Source organism: Otolemur garnettii, unplaced genomic scaffold (assembly GCF_000181295.1).
Source record: "Otolemur garnettii isolate 467f Iridium unplaced genomic scaffold, OtoGar3 scaffold00053, whole genome shotgun sequence".
NCBI lineage: Eukaryota > Metazoa > Chordata > Mammalia > Primates > Galagidae > Otolemur > Otolemur garnettii.
Window position 1 is genome coordinate 4,646,700 of NW_003852448.1, and position 16,763 is coordinate 4,663,462.

Genomic DNA, 16,763 nt, shown 5'->3' on the forward strand with positions numbered 1-16,763 from the left:
TGGGGACTGCCCAGGTGCCCTCGCAGAGATGGGATGGGGACTGCCCAGGTGCCCTCGCAGAGATGGGCTGGGGACTGCCCAGGTGCCCTCGCAGACATGGGCTGGGGACTGCCCAGGTGTCCTCGCAGAGATGGGCTGGGGACTGCCCAGGTGCCCTCGCAGAGATGGGCTGGGGACCGCCCAGATGCCCTCCCAGAGATGGGCTGGGGACTGCCCAGGTGCCCTAGGTCTCTATGTAGCACAGACCGTGTTAAAGTCAGCAGATGACACAGTGCTTGTTCATGCTTAGAGGGGTCGGGGAGGGGAGGCACCTGCTGAATCTGTGCTCCACATATAACCCCTGTAAGCAGAGGGGTGCGGGGCTCAGCAGGGTGCTCAGTGCCTCCCACCCAAAAAATAACAAAATAGAAATTAAACAAAAAGTACCACAAACCCAGACACAGACACACTCAGGTGACAGTCAAAAGAAGACATGGGTAAAGTCTCAGAGCACAGATTCAGCATCCTGATTCCGTTTCTGTTGGCGAATGGCTTTTAGAGACCAGGCGAGTGTACCACAGTTTGATAAGCCCACTGCTAGTTAATGGAGAAGATGTTTCTCCACCAAGCTGCCAGGTGCCAGTGTGCAGTCAGAGTTCACATGGCGATAAATCCAAGAGGCAAGCACTCGCTTTAGACACACAGAGAAAGACCCACAGTTTATTTTTAAATTGCAATTAAATTTTGATTAAATTATGAAACCATATTTTGTTTTTGGTAACCCATAAATTTTTAATTCCGTGAGGTCCGTGGGTATTTAGTTTCCAGGGAAAGACCAGCTCTTCTATTTAGTGGGACATTTTTAAATTCTCTTGAGTCTAAGGTAGATAGTTAAATATAGCCCGCTGGATGAAGTCCCAGAATAAATCATGGGAAAAGAAAGAAGGGTCTCGATGATGAGAAACTTAGGATAGGGTTACTTCTCATGTAATAGCTGGGAAAATTACTTAATTGGTGGTACTGGAGACCTCCGGTGAGTATCGGATGCTGGAGGAGGACGCCCTAAGCTGATACCAAGACACCACTCAGCAGAACTGAGGTGGAATCCAGGAGAACCAGTCTCCTCCCATGATTATAAACTGAAATATCCAGAGGATGTCTACCGGCAGCATCTCTCAGAATGAGCTGTAGTAGCCAGTGAAGACTCCCCCTCCCCCCAGTGGGAGGGCACTGGGGCCACCCAGGTATGGGGGTGGGATGGAGAAAGCAGTGTTTATTGTGCACAGAGCCTGGAGCTCATTAATGCCACCAGGGTTTAACAAGCAAGACTGTGCTGGCGGCCTGAAACTCGTGTGTTCCCGTCCTCCACTGTTGCCAGGGCGAGCAGATATGATGGAAAAACCTAATGCCCAACTCCTGGCCTCGCTGTGTGCACCCCAGGCTGGCGGGAGTTACCGTGCAGCTGTGTGTGCACAGCCAGGGTTTGCTGGCTGTCCTGCCTGCTGGGACTCGGCTTCAAGCATCCAGCCAGTTCCTGGCACAGGACATGTGACCCAGATGCCCTCTGCACGGCAGGCGAGTGGTGTCCTGTGGCTCTATTGGCTGGCGAGACATGTCCCTGGGCCCAGTGGAGGGGGAGCTGAGTGGTGATGTGACAGGCATAACAGCCTGGCAGCTGGCTGGGTTCTAGTCTTGACTTTCCCACTAAAGGTCATGTGATTTTAGATGAGTCAACTTCAACTTCCCCGACTTCACATTCTTTGTCTATGAAGTGGGAAGTGGGCAGAATTGTCTCAGGAAGGTCTGCTTCAGCTCCATGGTGCTGGGATGCTGTAGTGGCCAGTGTGCGGGAGGCTGGGTGTAGTCTTCACAGAGGAGGCAAGTCTCCCTGGGACAATCAGCACCGGCACAGTGCCTCCAAGGCCTCCAAGGAAGGGCTGTCACATGGCACACACTCAGGTAGCACTACCAGGCTCGGTCCATGGGGCTGCACAGGGAAGGGGTAAGAAGCTGCTGGCTGAGTCCCAACCAAGACAAAGACAGTGGGAACAGGGAGAAAGGAACAGGGCCCAGGTCACAGGGCAAGTTGTCCAGGTGAACTCTACTCAGGAACGCAGCAGCCACACAGCACTCGGTCAGAAGAGGTTGATCGTCCATGACTTACACACTGAGACCGACCACCTTGCCAAGTAGAACTAACTGGGGCCCTTGAGGTGTGCCGAGGCCCCACAGGAATTAATGGTGAAACTCTGATAACAAGTGTGACAAGAAAGGCCACCCCGGCAGCCAGAGCCAACGTCCTCACCTATCCTGCCCTTCTTTCTGAGGTGAAATACAGGCCAGGGCTTGGCAAGAATTTACAGAACCGCCCCTCATTTCTCCCTTCTTGTCCCTATGATTTATGCATTCTGTCATTCATTCCACAAGTATCTGGGATCATTTATCTTCCAGGTACAAAGACAGAGGGGGGCCAGTTCATGGTCTTGGTCTCACAGCTCAGTGCTGAGGGAGACAGTGTAGTTAAAGCTCACCCAGCTTGATGCCCAGGGCACCTGGGGCCCCATTCACTCACACACAAGTTAAATTTTTGAACTGAGTGACCACCAGCCAGACAAGGTTGGAAAGAGATCCCGGTGGAGGAAAGAGTGAGAGCCAAGTCACTCAGGACTCACCCTGCTCCAGGTAGCAGCAGCGTAGACACACAGGGGAGACCTTCCAGCAGAGGACAGGGCTTGACTGATGGTGCTGTCAGGGCCTACAGCTCTCTGCACTGCCCCTCTCTCCTCCTCCCCCACCCTAATAACTAATCTCCGCTGTTCCTGCCCACAGTTCCATGCCTCTAGTGTCCCATGGGACTCCCATCCCCTCCCTGAAACCCTTCCTCTGGAATTCCCCTCGCCCATCACACCTGTGAATCCAACCAACCCTGGATCCTAAATACACAGGAAAACATGGCTGGTTGCACCTATACTGAGCAGGTGCGGATTGTTTCTTTCCTAAACAACGCAATGCAACTATTTACACGGCACACACATTGTGTCAGGTATCTCCTAAACAACGCAATGCAACTATTTATATGGCATGCACATTGTATCAGGTATTTCCCAAACAACACAATGCAACTATTTACACAGCATGCACATTGTACTGAGTATTTCCTAAACAACACAATGTAACTATTTACACGGCATGCACATTGTATCAGGTATTTCCTAAACAACTGCAATGTAACTATTTACATGGCATGCACACTGTATCGGGTATTTCCTAAACAACACAATGTAACTATTTACTCGGCATGCACATTGTATCAGGCATTTCCTAAACAACGTGATGCAACTATTTACATGGCAAGCACATTGTATTGGGTATTCTGAATAATCTGAAGATGACTTATGTGGGAGATGGGCACAGGTTTTTTGCAAACACCACACCATCGTGTACATATGAGCCCCTCGAGTGTGGTGGATTTGGGGGCCCGGTGGTGACCTTTCCTCAGAGGCCAAGGGATGACTGCAGTTCACACAGTGTCCCTCTCTGCCTGTCTTTCTTAATTTCTGCGAGTTACTCTCTGTCTCGTCAGGGGACTTGGCTACTGCACAGAGAAGCAGCCGTTAGAGGGCTCTAGGGTTTTCAGCATTGAAGTTCACTCAGTAACCACGTCTCCCAGGTTTAACCCACTATTGTATACTTCATGAAGCAGCAAGCTTGTTCTTAGAGCACGATGCTTTAAATGCCCAGATGGTGAGGGCAGGGATATGACACAGAAGCCTAAGGCTTTCTCCACATTTGGACAGAGAAAAGCCTCCACCTTGAAGCCAGTCATTCCATACCCTGTCGGATGCCATTCATGTAACATTCTGGGAAAGGCCAAATGCCAGGCACAGAGGACAGGTCAGTGGCTGCAAAGAGCTGGGGTGGAAGGAGGGACTGACCCCAAAAGGGGGCTGAGGGGATTTTCTGGGGCTGAGACTGCTCGGTATCCCCATTCGAAGCAACGGTCACATGACTATCCTGGTCTTAAAACTCACAGAACTGTGCACACAAACACACAAAACCAACTATGAGCATGAAAGGAGAAAAAGAGAAACTCAGTGCAGCATCACATCACATAGAGATGTGCCTTTGACTGCGACTGAGGGGCGTGCAGAGCAGGCTGGTGACTTTGCACCACGGGGCACCACCACAGTGCCTGCCTGCATCTGTGTGGGGTAATCACTGGGGTCAGTCGCCAGGCGCTTTAAAATATTCATGAACATTAAATGCCTCCATAGTACAAAAGGCTTTAATGGTATTTCAGCAGATCTCTCATAAACGCAGCTTAACAAAAGTGCACTTAAGAAATTAAAATCACGAAGCCAAAGCTGCCCATGGCCAAGGGAGCTTCCGGAGCGTGTGGGCTCCACTCCATTCACAAGCTCTCAGCCCAGGAGTGGCCACAGCAACCGCTCCCTGGGGAGGGGCTGTCCATTTGTAATGCACCTGCAGGGGGTGGGTCGGTGTGCAAGGATCCTACAGCCCACAGGGGGTGAGGCCTCAGCAGCCAGAAGCTGGGAAACTGGGAAGCAGAGAGAGCCCCTCCCATGGAGTCAGGGTGGCGCTGGGGGTGGAAGTGAGGAAGGAGGCACAGGTCTCCTGGGCAGGGGCAGGAAGTTGCACTGGTCACCAGCTGTGGGCCCCAGAGGGGAAGCTGAAGGAGGCTGGGGAATGGCTCAGCCCATGGGCATCTAGACAACGCTCTGGAAGTGACCGGGAGAAGAGACTAAAGGGGTATGTGTGTGTGTATACGCGCGCGTGCACAGAGTGTGGACAGAGGCAAAGAGGCCCTGGGAGTCCATGTGGTTCTAAAGATAAGGATGAAGGCAGTTGCTGGGTGGGCACTGGGGGCGGGGCAGGAGGGGTCTTCTAAGGACAGGAGAAGGTGATGTTATCTGGGTCCAGGGAGGGGACGACTGTGCTGCTCTAACACACTTGTGTCTGTGGCAAGAGGCAGGGCCTGCGCGGGTAGAGTGGATGGGCCCAGTTTGCACACGCTGTGTCTGAGGTCCCCCTGGGCCCCCAGGAGATCTGGATCAGAGGGCAGATTTGGGGAATTGCTGTTTAGATAAGCATGGCTCAGACTGCAGGGTGCATTCAAATCACATCCCAGTCTCCTTAGGAGAAGATTCTGACTGATCAGGGTTGGGGTTGGGGCCTGGCATCCAGCATTCCTAATGGGCCTCCTGTGAGACACTTCCATGGAAGTCAAAGGGTCACATTTGGGTGGACAGCCTCAGCAGCAGTACAGGACAGACATGGCAGCCAGGGAAAGGGGGCACAGGCGCAGATGAGGCGACTGTGGCAGGGATCAGGGAACCCAGTTGGGCCCTGGGAGGCCTGAGGAGGCTGGGACTCAGTCTGCAGGCCTCAGTTCCCCCATGACAACCTGAATGCCAAGCCTGCCGACTGCAGCCCCTACTGAGCTTCTAACAACACCCCAGGGGGTCCAAGGAAGCCACAACCATTGGTTCAATTCAGAGCAGGGGCAAACAAATAAAAGTGGTGATTGTAATAGTTTGTGAATATAAAACCTGGGTGATTTCACTCATCCATTCTTATTTCCTCACCTAAGAAACCATCGAATCACAGCTAGAAGACCTCTCCCAAACCCAGGCTTGGTGCCTGCATATTTCTTCATTCTAAAGTTAAGAAAATATTTTTCTCCTATTGATAACTGAATTTCTCTGCATATGGAGCTCAGGCAGAGACCACCACGGTGGAGTGAGGCCTCATCATAGTCCAACCCGCCTACTCAAAAGAATTTTCCAGTTGATGATTTCTTAATTGTACAGCAGATTGCGGTGTGATTGAAAGACTAACCCTGCAAACTTCTCCTCTGTCTCCCACGCCTAGGAAGAAAGTATTGCCCAGTTACTCCCTTCTTGCGTACACACACGTGCACACATACCCACTCACAGACACACCCACGTGCACACACACCCACTCACAGATACACACACATATGTGCACACACAGAGGGAAACCAGGCAGACACACGCCCCCTGGTGTCTGTTAAATGGGCTGCACTCTCTGGTAGAGGCCCAAGGCGGCACCCAATTTAGGAATCGCTCAAGCAGGTCATCACTTGTGCTCATTAATTTCTACAAATTCAAAAGCTGTGGCTGTGGACTTGGCCCAGAGCACGGAGCTGGTGACAGCAGCTGACTCAGGAATCCTGCCGGAGCAGACTGCAGGCTCACTCTCCCAAGCTCAGGCGTTTGCTGTATAATAAACTCTCAGGAACAAAGCAACCCAACAAGGCAGAAGCAAAGACTACCAGAAAGTGAAAACTGCTGTTTGCTAAAACCACCGAGTCCCAGGGCACCTGGATTGGTCCGCCACGCACAGGGGGGTCGTGGGGTTTTCAAAGGACGCTGCTTACCTACTGTTTTCCACAGTAAGAGAAGGGGGAACATGATCAGCTTTTGAAAACGACATTCTGGAAGGTCTATTTGCTGTCATAAAAATAATTATTTTAGTTTCCTAGAAGAAAAGCAAAAGCATGAAAAGCATGTTCTAACCTGTTTCTGGAAGTGGGTGTCTAATTTTACCCTGTGCTAGATTGGAGATGCGTGTGGTATCACAGACGGCATCTTAATTTTACATTTTGTTAAATTATTTTTGTGACAGGAGTTGAGGCTCCAAATCACAAAAGGAATTGACCCTAACTCAGGACACTGATTAGCCCTTGTGGTTTTTCACAGCATAAAAACACTCTGGTCCTAAGTGGAGAGAATGGTCCACAGGGCAGGCCTCTCAGCCCACCTTGTTCAGAAGGCCTCAGTAGCTTAGAGTCACATTACTCAGCGAGAGTCTCTGCATGGGATTGCTGCTAAGGAGCTCACAGGCAGCAAGGGACTGCCGCATTGGACCTGGAGAGCAAACGTTTCCAGACGATGGCTGTTCAGAATAAAAGCAAGAAAGTATCTCTCATCTCCCTGCGTCATCCGCAGACCTGCTTCTCTCTTCATTTACATTTGGTTTCTTTTATTACCAATTACACAACCTTCGCTGTTTAATTGAGATGACTGAGAGCCCCTCCACAAGCAGGGGTGGGGTGTAGGAATTTTACTTTTGTTACTTCATCATTGCTGTGCCATAGGAAACCAAAAAGCCACCATGCAATCCAGCTCTGTCAGTCCCCAGCCCCAGCCTCCCCTGTTCCAACTTGAAGAGGTGCCCTGGGTTGCAGCCGTGGGAGATGGGATGTCTTCTGCACACCACAAATCACAGGCACAGCCCATCACTTATTACAAATGAGACCTGCAAGTACAGTCTATTGGGACTTTTCTCCTGCCATGGCTATGCTAAAAATGGCTCTTTTTGTAACATTACATGATATGATACAAAAAAATATTTCAAGAACTCTGCAGAAACTATACTCAAAAGTACCAGTCCCTAAACTTTTTGACTGACAGAATCCTTCAGGTAGGTAAAATCCTCTATTTTTCCCTTCTAGCCAGAACCAAATCTCTCTCTCACACACATACACACACACAGAAGTACCTTAACAAAGTTTGCATTTTGTTAAGAAAAAAAATCAATGTTTGGGCTACATTTTTCTATACTTAAGTTCTTGCTCTTAAATTCAGGTCTAAAACCTGAGTAGAAATAGAGATATTAATAAACAACAAAACAAGAAACAAAATTCTGTGTGTCAGTTTGGAACCTGTTTTGTATTAAAACAACATAACAAAAAACAAAACAAAAAACTCTAAAAATGTGGGCAGTGCCTATAGCTCTAAGGAGTAGGGTGCCTGCCCCATGTGCTGGAGGTGGTGGGTTCAAACCCAGCCCCAGACAAAAACTGCCAAAAAAAAAAAAACTCTAAAAATGTACCATTTCAAAAACTGAACAACAGCTTCCAATGAAATGCCAGAACAGAGAGAATTTCCCTCCCCTCAGGCCGCTATTGGGGTCCCCGACAAGTGACATCACGTTCATGTGCAGCAGAGATGCAGGCCAGTGCCATCCCACACTGCCTCCCACGGGGGCAGCCTCTAAGGAGCTTTCCAAGATCTTATACGTATTATTTGATTTTCACAAGGTAACCGTGTGCATCATGCTCTGTCAAGACCTAGGTGAAAACACACATCTCACAGATCGATAATGGCAGTTTTCAATGGTCTAATCGAGTCAGAGTCCAGAGAAGGAGGCCCAATGGTGTAGAAGAGCAAAGTTAGTTTTGTGCTAACAAAACACTCCAATGCCGCTGCTGAGGAAAGGTGGTGGGAATCAAGACTCAGAAATTAATCACGGAGGAGAGGGGCTTCCGAGCAGCACTTATGGCTGCAGGACCCACTTCGGGCAGCACCGGGCCAGCTTCTGGTCCTGGCAGCTGCTCATCACCTTCTCCAGAGAGGAGGGGGAACTCGCTGAAGGTGAAAGTCCCCTCCTGCCGTCACAGCAGGTGCTGGGCTGAGGCAGGAACAAGGGCAGTGGCTGCAAAACGCTGCACAGAGACTCTGCTCTCCAGGGTGACCTTGGAGCACCTGCAGACGGAGGTGTGAATGGCTGCAAGTCTCACATCAGCTGACAATCGGGCATGTGGAGGGGATGAGTCCTGTGTGAACCCCTGAACATAGTTAGCTGGCTTCCGAGGTGAGCCCTGAAAAGGTTCCATAGACAATGCAGAAAGAACTAGCCCACAGCTGCCTGAGGCACTCCCTGGCAAGCACGTCACCAGCACACCCTCTGATGAAGCGTGGTAGAAACAGGAGCCCCACGTCGGGACAACAGCCTTCGATCATTCCCGCAACATAGGAATTAACCTGAACTGATTTGTAGCAGTTATAATTCAGTTCATAGCATGGGTTCAATAATTGATAGCCAATCCCTCTACTATACTTATAAAATCTGTATTATTTTTAAAATTAATTAAAATATAGATAAATGGGTAACTCCACCTGACGAGTGCACTGCAGATTCTGGAATTCAGATTGGGTTCACCTCACTAAATAGGCTTGATCAGGACCATCCATGTTAGGGTGCTCACCAAGGTTTATATGAACTATACATTTTTTAGTCCCTTAGTTGCCAAAATAGGCCATTATCAACTCCCCACAACGAGGCGAGGAGACAAAAAGCTTACCAAATGAGAAAACTGCTTCAATTCCTGTAATGCAAAGCTCAGCTTCAAATCATCTTTACTCAGGATTTGAGCAGAGTAAATCTCTAAGGGAAGAAATCAAAACCTAGAAGCTCCACACTGAGCCTGCCTCCCCTCTGAGGGGGAAGCTACACATTGAGGGCTCTACCTTCTGAGGGGGAGTTATACACTGAGCTCTCCTCCCCTTTGAGGGTGAAGCTATATACTGAGCCCTCCTCCCCTGAGGGGAAAGCTATATACTAAGCCCTCCTCCCCATCTGAGGGGGAAGCTATATACTGAGCCCTCCTCCCCTCTGAGGGTGAAGCTATATACTGAGCCCTCCTCCCCTCTGAGGGTAAAGCTATATACTGAGCCCTCCTCCCTTCTGAGGGGGAGTTATATCCTGAGCCCTCCTCCCCTCTGAGGGTGAAGTTATATACTGAGCCCTCCCCCTTCTGAGGGTAAAGCTATATACTGAGCCCGCCTCCCCTCTGAGGGGGAAGCTGCACATTGAAGCCTCTCCCTTCTGAGGAGCAAGGTGTACACCGAGCACTCTCCCTCTGAGGGGGAAGCTGTTGAGGCTAAAGAATCATTCGATTTCCTAATCTATTACCAGCATCTGCCTCTGAGAAAAACCAAGAAGGGGAACTGCCTATTATTTCTTTATCGACCAGGTTAGGAAATGGTAAGTAGACACTTAAATAACAACTTAAGAGAAACCCCTTCTCTTCTTCTGTATGAAGAATACATTGCTAAGCCTGTTCAAACCTCGCGAATCAATTTCCAGAGCATCTGTCAGGCAAGACATGCTAGAGATGAATGGAGACATCAACCTGGGTGACAATGACACTGGGGTGTGAACGGGAATGCCATCTCTGTGAATCACCATCTCTGCTCAGGCTCACAAACTAACTTCCACAATAAGTAAGTGGTATCATTATTGACTATACTATACAATCCTTATAAGACAAACAGAACATCATACTCACAATATTTCTTTGGATACTTCTCTTGTTAGTATGCAACTTAACAAAACCCTTTGGGAATTGTACCAGAAAGCCAAGAGAAAAACATCCACAATTAATAACCTAACGATTTCTTGGGCGGCGCCTGTGGCTCAAAAAGATAGGGCACCAGCCCCATATGCCAGAGGTGGTGGGTTCAAACCCAGCCCCGGCCAGAAACTGCAAAATAACAATAATAATAATAACAAATAAAATAACCTAATGATTTCTCACTTTAGGTTTATTACTGAAGTTCCAATTCTGGAAGTAGCACAAAAAGTAAGGTTTTCACTGGGGTTTCATTGGAAATTATAGTAATACTGTACTTTTATACATTTATGTAGCATCTTTATTCCACAGAGCTTGAATATATTATAAAAATAAAATGATAGTATGAAGTACCATATATCAAGATCTGGGTTAGTCATCTTCTTACATTATTCACTTAATTTGCACAAAACTTAGGCAGGTAGCTTACCATTCATCTTACCATCCACAGAATCTCTGAGTCACTAATGAACTCATTATCCTCATTTCCCTGACAGGAAAACTGCCATCATTTCACCCTCTTGGCAAACTAAATCATTTGCAGATGAATGAGGAAAACTTGGTTTCCCTGTCTCCCTGCCTCAGCACACTCTCTTGAGACAAGCCTGTAGTCACACCACCTTGTGTCTGTAATTTCCTGGAAGCCTGGGGGATGCAATGGTTTGAATGTGTCCCCCAAATTTATGTGTTAGAAGCAATCCCCAAAGCAACAGTCTTGGATGTTGGGGCCTATCAGAGGTGATGGTGTCATGAGGGTGGCCCTATCACAAATGGATCAGTGTGATTATTAATGGAGCAGATCCGTTATCATCAGAGTCCATCATGCACGTGATCCCGGCCTCTGTGCTCTCTCTGTCCTGCACACTCACTCCCTTCTCCCTTCCACCATAGGACAGCCCTGGCCAGGTGCTAGTGACCTGCACTTGGACTTCACAGTCTGCAGAGCTGTAAGAAATAAATCTCTATTCCTTATGAATCAGTCTGCGGTATTCTGTTACAGCAACAGAAAACAGACTATGACAGGGGCCATGTAAGTAAGAAAGGAGTTTATTATATTCTCTGAGTAAATGTATCCTTTAGCAGATGGCAGGGTCCTTACATACCACATAAATACAAGAGATCACACTTTCTTAAAATGGTGTGGTAGGAAGCTTCTGAAACAGCTTCCAACAATCCCTGCTCCTGGCATTGTGAATAAAGAGTCCTCTCCCTCTGCACGTGGGCTGAGCTAAGTGACCTGTCTCTAATAAATAGAATATTGTCAATGTGAGGGACCTCACTCTGACATTCAGTCATGGAAACGGTGATGTCCACCCTGCTGGCTCTCCTCTGCTCCTCGGAGGAGGTAAACTGCCATGCTGTGAGCTCCTCTGTGGAGAAGCTCCCTCTGGAAGGAACCGGAACAGTCTCTGGCAAAGAGCCAGTGAGGGGTTGAACCCTGTCAATAACCACACAGGTCGGCCTGGACACGCAGCCATCTCCAGTTGAGCTTTGGGATGAAACGGCAGCCTATCTACTGCCATGTAGCCTTCTGAAAGATGCTGGGTCAAAGGATCCAGGGAAGTGAGCCCAAATTTCTGATGCACGGGAACCTGACATAATACATGCTGTTTGCATTAAGGCACTAAGTTTTGGGTTAGTTTGTTATACAGCAACAGATAACTAAAAACAAATCATTTGACCTGCATCAACCGATCTTAGCTACCTGAGTAACTGTGTGATCGACTGAAAGTTTAGGACAAAATCCTAAAATATAACCAGCTTTTGGACAAAATTTTATTTGGACCAGAATGGTGCTCCACTGGCTACAAGAATGATCATCTCAATTAATTCCTCTAAAGACTGCAGTGAAATTCTTCACAAATATTCAGTGGTTTTTTCAGAAAAACACCTTAAGAATATTTTCCAGATATAAGTTCTTTTCTCTTTGAAAGTCACAGAAAACATTTTTAAATGATATAAAATATTGCATTTAAAGTTTTATCTCCTCCCAGAAGAGTTCTGAAAACTTTTCACATTTGGCTGTATAAGGTAACATGGCTGATCTATTTAGATAAATTTGTTTTAAGGATTTTTTTTTCCTATTCATATAGTTATAGTTAACATAGTTTTCTAATTATAAATAAAAAATTATTATCTCCCAACATCTAGCTTATTTTCAAGAGGACCCTACAGAAACTGTACATCAAGAAATGTCAGTATGTTCTATATATACAGTAAACAAAATAAAACTCATTCAGCAAACATTGGCTCTTTGGGGCAGGAATGATCTTTGGAGATGAAATACAAAGGCATAAATGATCGATCACATTTTATAAACTATACGGCTGATATCACATAAATAAAAACAGGGTGTGGTTAATAATTTTTCATGTTCCAGACATGCCCCTTATGGACCTATATTTACCTGGGGCCTAAAAAAGTGGAAAAGTGTGCCTGGGTCTGAAATCTACTTGATAGCTGACTTGTTCATATCTGTTTTTAAGGTACGTTTGAGGCCATCAACAAAACATGGGGCTGATATAGTGAAAACTGGAGATTTTGTTTGGTTCAAGGATGTGAGTCAAGTTAAGGATTCAGTAGTGTTAAAAGGGAGATCAGCTTCCCAGCCCACTGTCTTCAGGGGAACAGCAGAGAGAAGCTGGGCTGCAAGGAGGCAAAGTGGAAAATCTGAATTTTTTTTTTAGTACAACAGTAACTCAATGTAATGAAATTTTAACGTAAATGAGGTATTTACTCAAATAAGTGAAAGATGCCCAGTAACTGGACAGTTGGTCTAGTCTAAATGTTTTTATGATAGTCTTTTTAAGAAAAAGTTGAGCTGCTTCATACAGATGAGATACGTTAGCTGCCTTTGAGATGCACTCATCAGAATGTGATCAGCATGGATACAAATACAAAGTTCTAGTTTCCCCACAATTAGCTTGGAGTCCCATACCGTAATCCCCATACAAGAAATACTGTAACCCTCATTAGAATATCGAAAACTTCAAAAGGTCCTGCAGTGAAGAAATTTATTAACTGTGTTTGACTAGAGTTCTCAGGTTCATTTGAATGTAGAAGCTTTTATAAAGAATGCCCAAGAATAACACATTATTAATTATATTAACTATTATTATGTCATTAATATGCGATTATTAGTAATAACTGTCGATCATAAACACAGCTTAGGAAGTCCTGGTCTATTCTACTTATTCCAGAATTACAGGCCTACCCTGGAACTTGAAACCCTCTCCCTTTCCTAGAATCATTCCCGTCTTCGTTTATGCCGTTTGGAAGTTCTTCCTAAGATGTAACTTCAAATTTTCGTGCAGAATCCCAAGCTCTGCCCTTATCGTTATTCCTCCAGAAGAATAGAGAATACTCGCTTGGATAATTATGTGTTTAGTGACTGCTCAGGAGCTGAAAATTGCTAAGGGTTACTTCCTTTATTCAAGCTAAAAGTATCCACGTCTATATATATAAATGTAATTATGTATATTTACATTTTCAATGTTTTATCATTTTCATAGTTCTCTCAATCCACTCCAAGTTTTCTACGTTTTCCTTCATTTGAGAAAACAGTCCGGACAGTCTTACTCCAAATGCCGACAAAGGCTGCGAAATAAGAAAGGGCTGTTTCAAGGTTCCTATCTACAGCCAGCGTTCCACACGGCGGGGACTCAGGTTGAGCAAAACAATCTTTACCAAATAGTTACGATCCAGTTGGACTCCAGGGCACTCTTTCAAGCACAGTGCTGGGGAAGAGGAGGGAAACTGGTGAAGTCCATCATGCACAGAACCACAGCTGCACAGGTGAGGGCTCTTCCATGCAGACGTGAGGACCTCTTCCAGAGCATTCTGAAGAACGGACACTTCATGTGTTTCACTTCCAGGGGCAGGATGTCCACCACCTCAGACGGTGCTCCACACACTGCTGGGGTGCTCCAGGGATGAAAGGACAGTCCAGTGAGATAGCCTGAAATCTGTCTCTCCATGATGCCCTGACTCAGGCTCAGCTGTGCCTCCTAGGGCAGCATAGAACACGTCCATGGAAGTCTTTCAAACATCTGCTGAGTTTTCTCTCTTATTCAAATGTGAAGATTATATTTTTGGTGGTGTCCAAGAGTGATGAAGGGAGTTGAAATAGTCTATAATCCATGAACCTCATATCCACGTGCTGGAAACTTACAGAGGCGAGTTTAGGGCTGAGTATAGAAAGTACAGAGCACCCTCAGCCTTTTTTTTTTTTTTTTTTTTTGAGACAGAGTCTCATTATGTCACCCTCAGTAGAGTGCCATGGCATCACAGCTCACAGCAACCCCAAACTCTTGGGCTTAAGCGATTCTCTTGCCTCAGCCTCCTAGCGGACTACAGGCGCCCACCACAATGCCTGGCTATATATTTTTGTGTGTGTGTTGTAGTTGTCATTGTTGTTTGGCAGGCCCAGGCCAGGTTTGAACCACGAGCTTCTGTATATGGGGCTGGCGCCCTAACCACTGAGCAACAGGCTCCATGTGCAGCCTAAGCCTTTTGGAATGTCAAGTTCACCAGGTGTTCTGGATCAAATTAAGATTCCCAATTGTTCCAAAGAATCTGGATGGAGAAAATGTAAGATTTTATATAATGGCCATTTAAAAAACTGAAAAATGGAAAACTGAAATAGAATTTAAAAAAATCTGCAGTTGGAGAATTGAAGTTGAAGTCTCCAAATACATAATCCAGGTGTAAAATCAACTTCTCAAAACAGAATTTTTAAAATCATAGAATTGGACTCAGATCTCCATGCAAACTAGTCCCCAGCTTTCCTAACAGGATACAAGTTGAGCCTGCCCACCTCCCGACAGAGGAGAGTCTCTCTAGCTCACCAAGGAGCCATCCTGACCTGCAGCACAATGCAGGTGTCTTTAAGCCCCGTCTATAATTACGACGGTCTCAGAAAAGCTAGAAGGGCCGCAGAACTCTCTAAGTATAGCACAAAATTCCTAAATTCCTATTTTCAAAGTTGTTCATCTCTTATAAGCTGAAACATCTGCTTCACTTATACAAATAAGTGTCAACTCCTAGCTTATTTAAAATTTAAGAGACAAAACGAATTTTAAAATATCAGAATGCTAAATTTTAAAAAAGAGACAAAGAAGAAGAAAGGATAAAAGCCCTGGCTTAGGAGGTTTTAGACTGCTACTAAAAGCCACGGTGAGATTTCACATAAAATTCTGGTGAGAGTTTATGGAAGGTTCATATATATGAAGTGCTAAAAATAGAGACTGTGCAATGAAAGTGATGGTTCACCTCCCGGAACACTGATGCTCAGGAGATCCTTAACATGTTAGTCTAGTTTAAGGAGAACCTGGCAGTTACTTTTTGTTCTTAAGATATAATTTATGGTAGGATTGTGAAAACGGCAAGGACAGTGATTACACAAAAAGTTAACTATCTATAAAAGACAAGTTCTCACCCTCTCCAAAGAAAAACCTAAGAAGGCGCCCTGAAGTCAGTGATGGTTTTTGTCTGCGATGCAGAATTTTATGCCTTTCCTGTCGCCTAGGTGGCAGTATGACGTGCAAAATAGACTATTTCAGGCTTTAAAATGCTTCAGGTTTAAAGATCACTGAGAATGAAGGGCCAAGAAAATACGCTTAATGAGGTATCAGAACAAGGACACGACTCTTGCGTAGACAGAAGAGGGTGGTACTCACCGGTTCCACGTTGTATGAAAAAAGCGCATACTCTCTATCTGGAGAGATTTCATATCGGACGGCTCTTAGTGATTCCTAAAAGAAAGAAAACAAAAGGAATTGTAAAGTGTTACACGTAACCACTCAGAATCACGCGAGGGCAGCGCACCTGCTGGTGCCATGTAATCCGTGGGCATATCAGGCATCGCTAAGAAAACGGTCATGCTGTTTCTTTGCTAGAGGAACAACGTTAATTAAGTTGCATTTTCACATGTTATTTGGATTTTTTCAGATTTCTTTTTCTTTTTTTTTATTGTTGGGGATTCATTGAGGATATAGGAACCAGGCTACACTGACTGCTTTTGTTAGATAAGGACGCTTTTAGCAAAACATGTTTATTACTGCTATTATTATTGCACCTACTGAAATAACTCAACAAGCACGAAAACAGATAACCTTTCTCACAAGACCCCCAGCCTCTCGGTGTGCTCCTCACTCAGACTCAGGAACACGTGCAGAGTTGTTACAAAACAGAATCACGCCATACACTCTGCTTTGCAATTTGCACATATGGGCCTCCCTGCATGTCAGTCTTTACCAGACTATCACTTTCTCCTTCAAATTTCTTCACAGTACACAAGGGATTCTATAATATGTTACAGAAATCATCAACCAGGCTGTGTTTCCTTTTAACTCACCCTGCCCTCTGCATGGCACACGCTCGGCAACACAGACACCCGCACCCACCCTGAGGAGCACCCCACTGGCACATGGCTCTGTGTGTGCTCAGCCAGCCATGTGGAAACACAGCCACATGAAGACAGTTAGAAACGGTCCCACATCACACTGGACATCTCTGCGCCTTAGCTTTCTCAGGCAGCAATACATAAGGCAATTGTGACTCCAAGAAACTGGGTTCTCGGCTCGGCGCCTATAGCTCAACCGGC

At 46.2% G+C, this 16,763-nt stretch overlaps 1 protein-coding gene across 4 annotated transcripts in view; it reads right to left on the reverse strand.

The window, feature by feature from the left end:
- The window catches only part of DPP6 (dipeptidyl peptidase like 6), a 928,521-nt gene that overhangs the window by 265,510 nt on the left and 646,248 nt on the right, over window positions 1-16,763 (reverse strand). For all 4 annotated transcript variants that reach the window (XM_003792026.3, XM_012806527.2, XM_012806530.2 and 1 more), the window contains one exon: window positions 15,838-15,912. In XM_003792026.3, coding sequence (XP_003792074.1) covers window positions 15,838-15,912 — 75 coding nt within the window. The remainder of the gene's footprint in view (window positions 1-15,837; window positions 15,913-16,763) is intronic.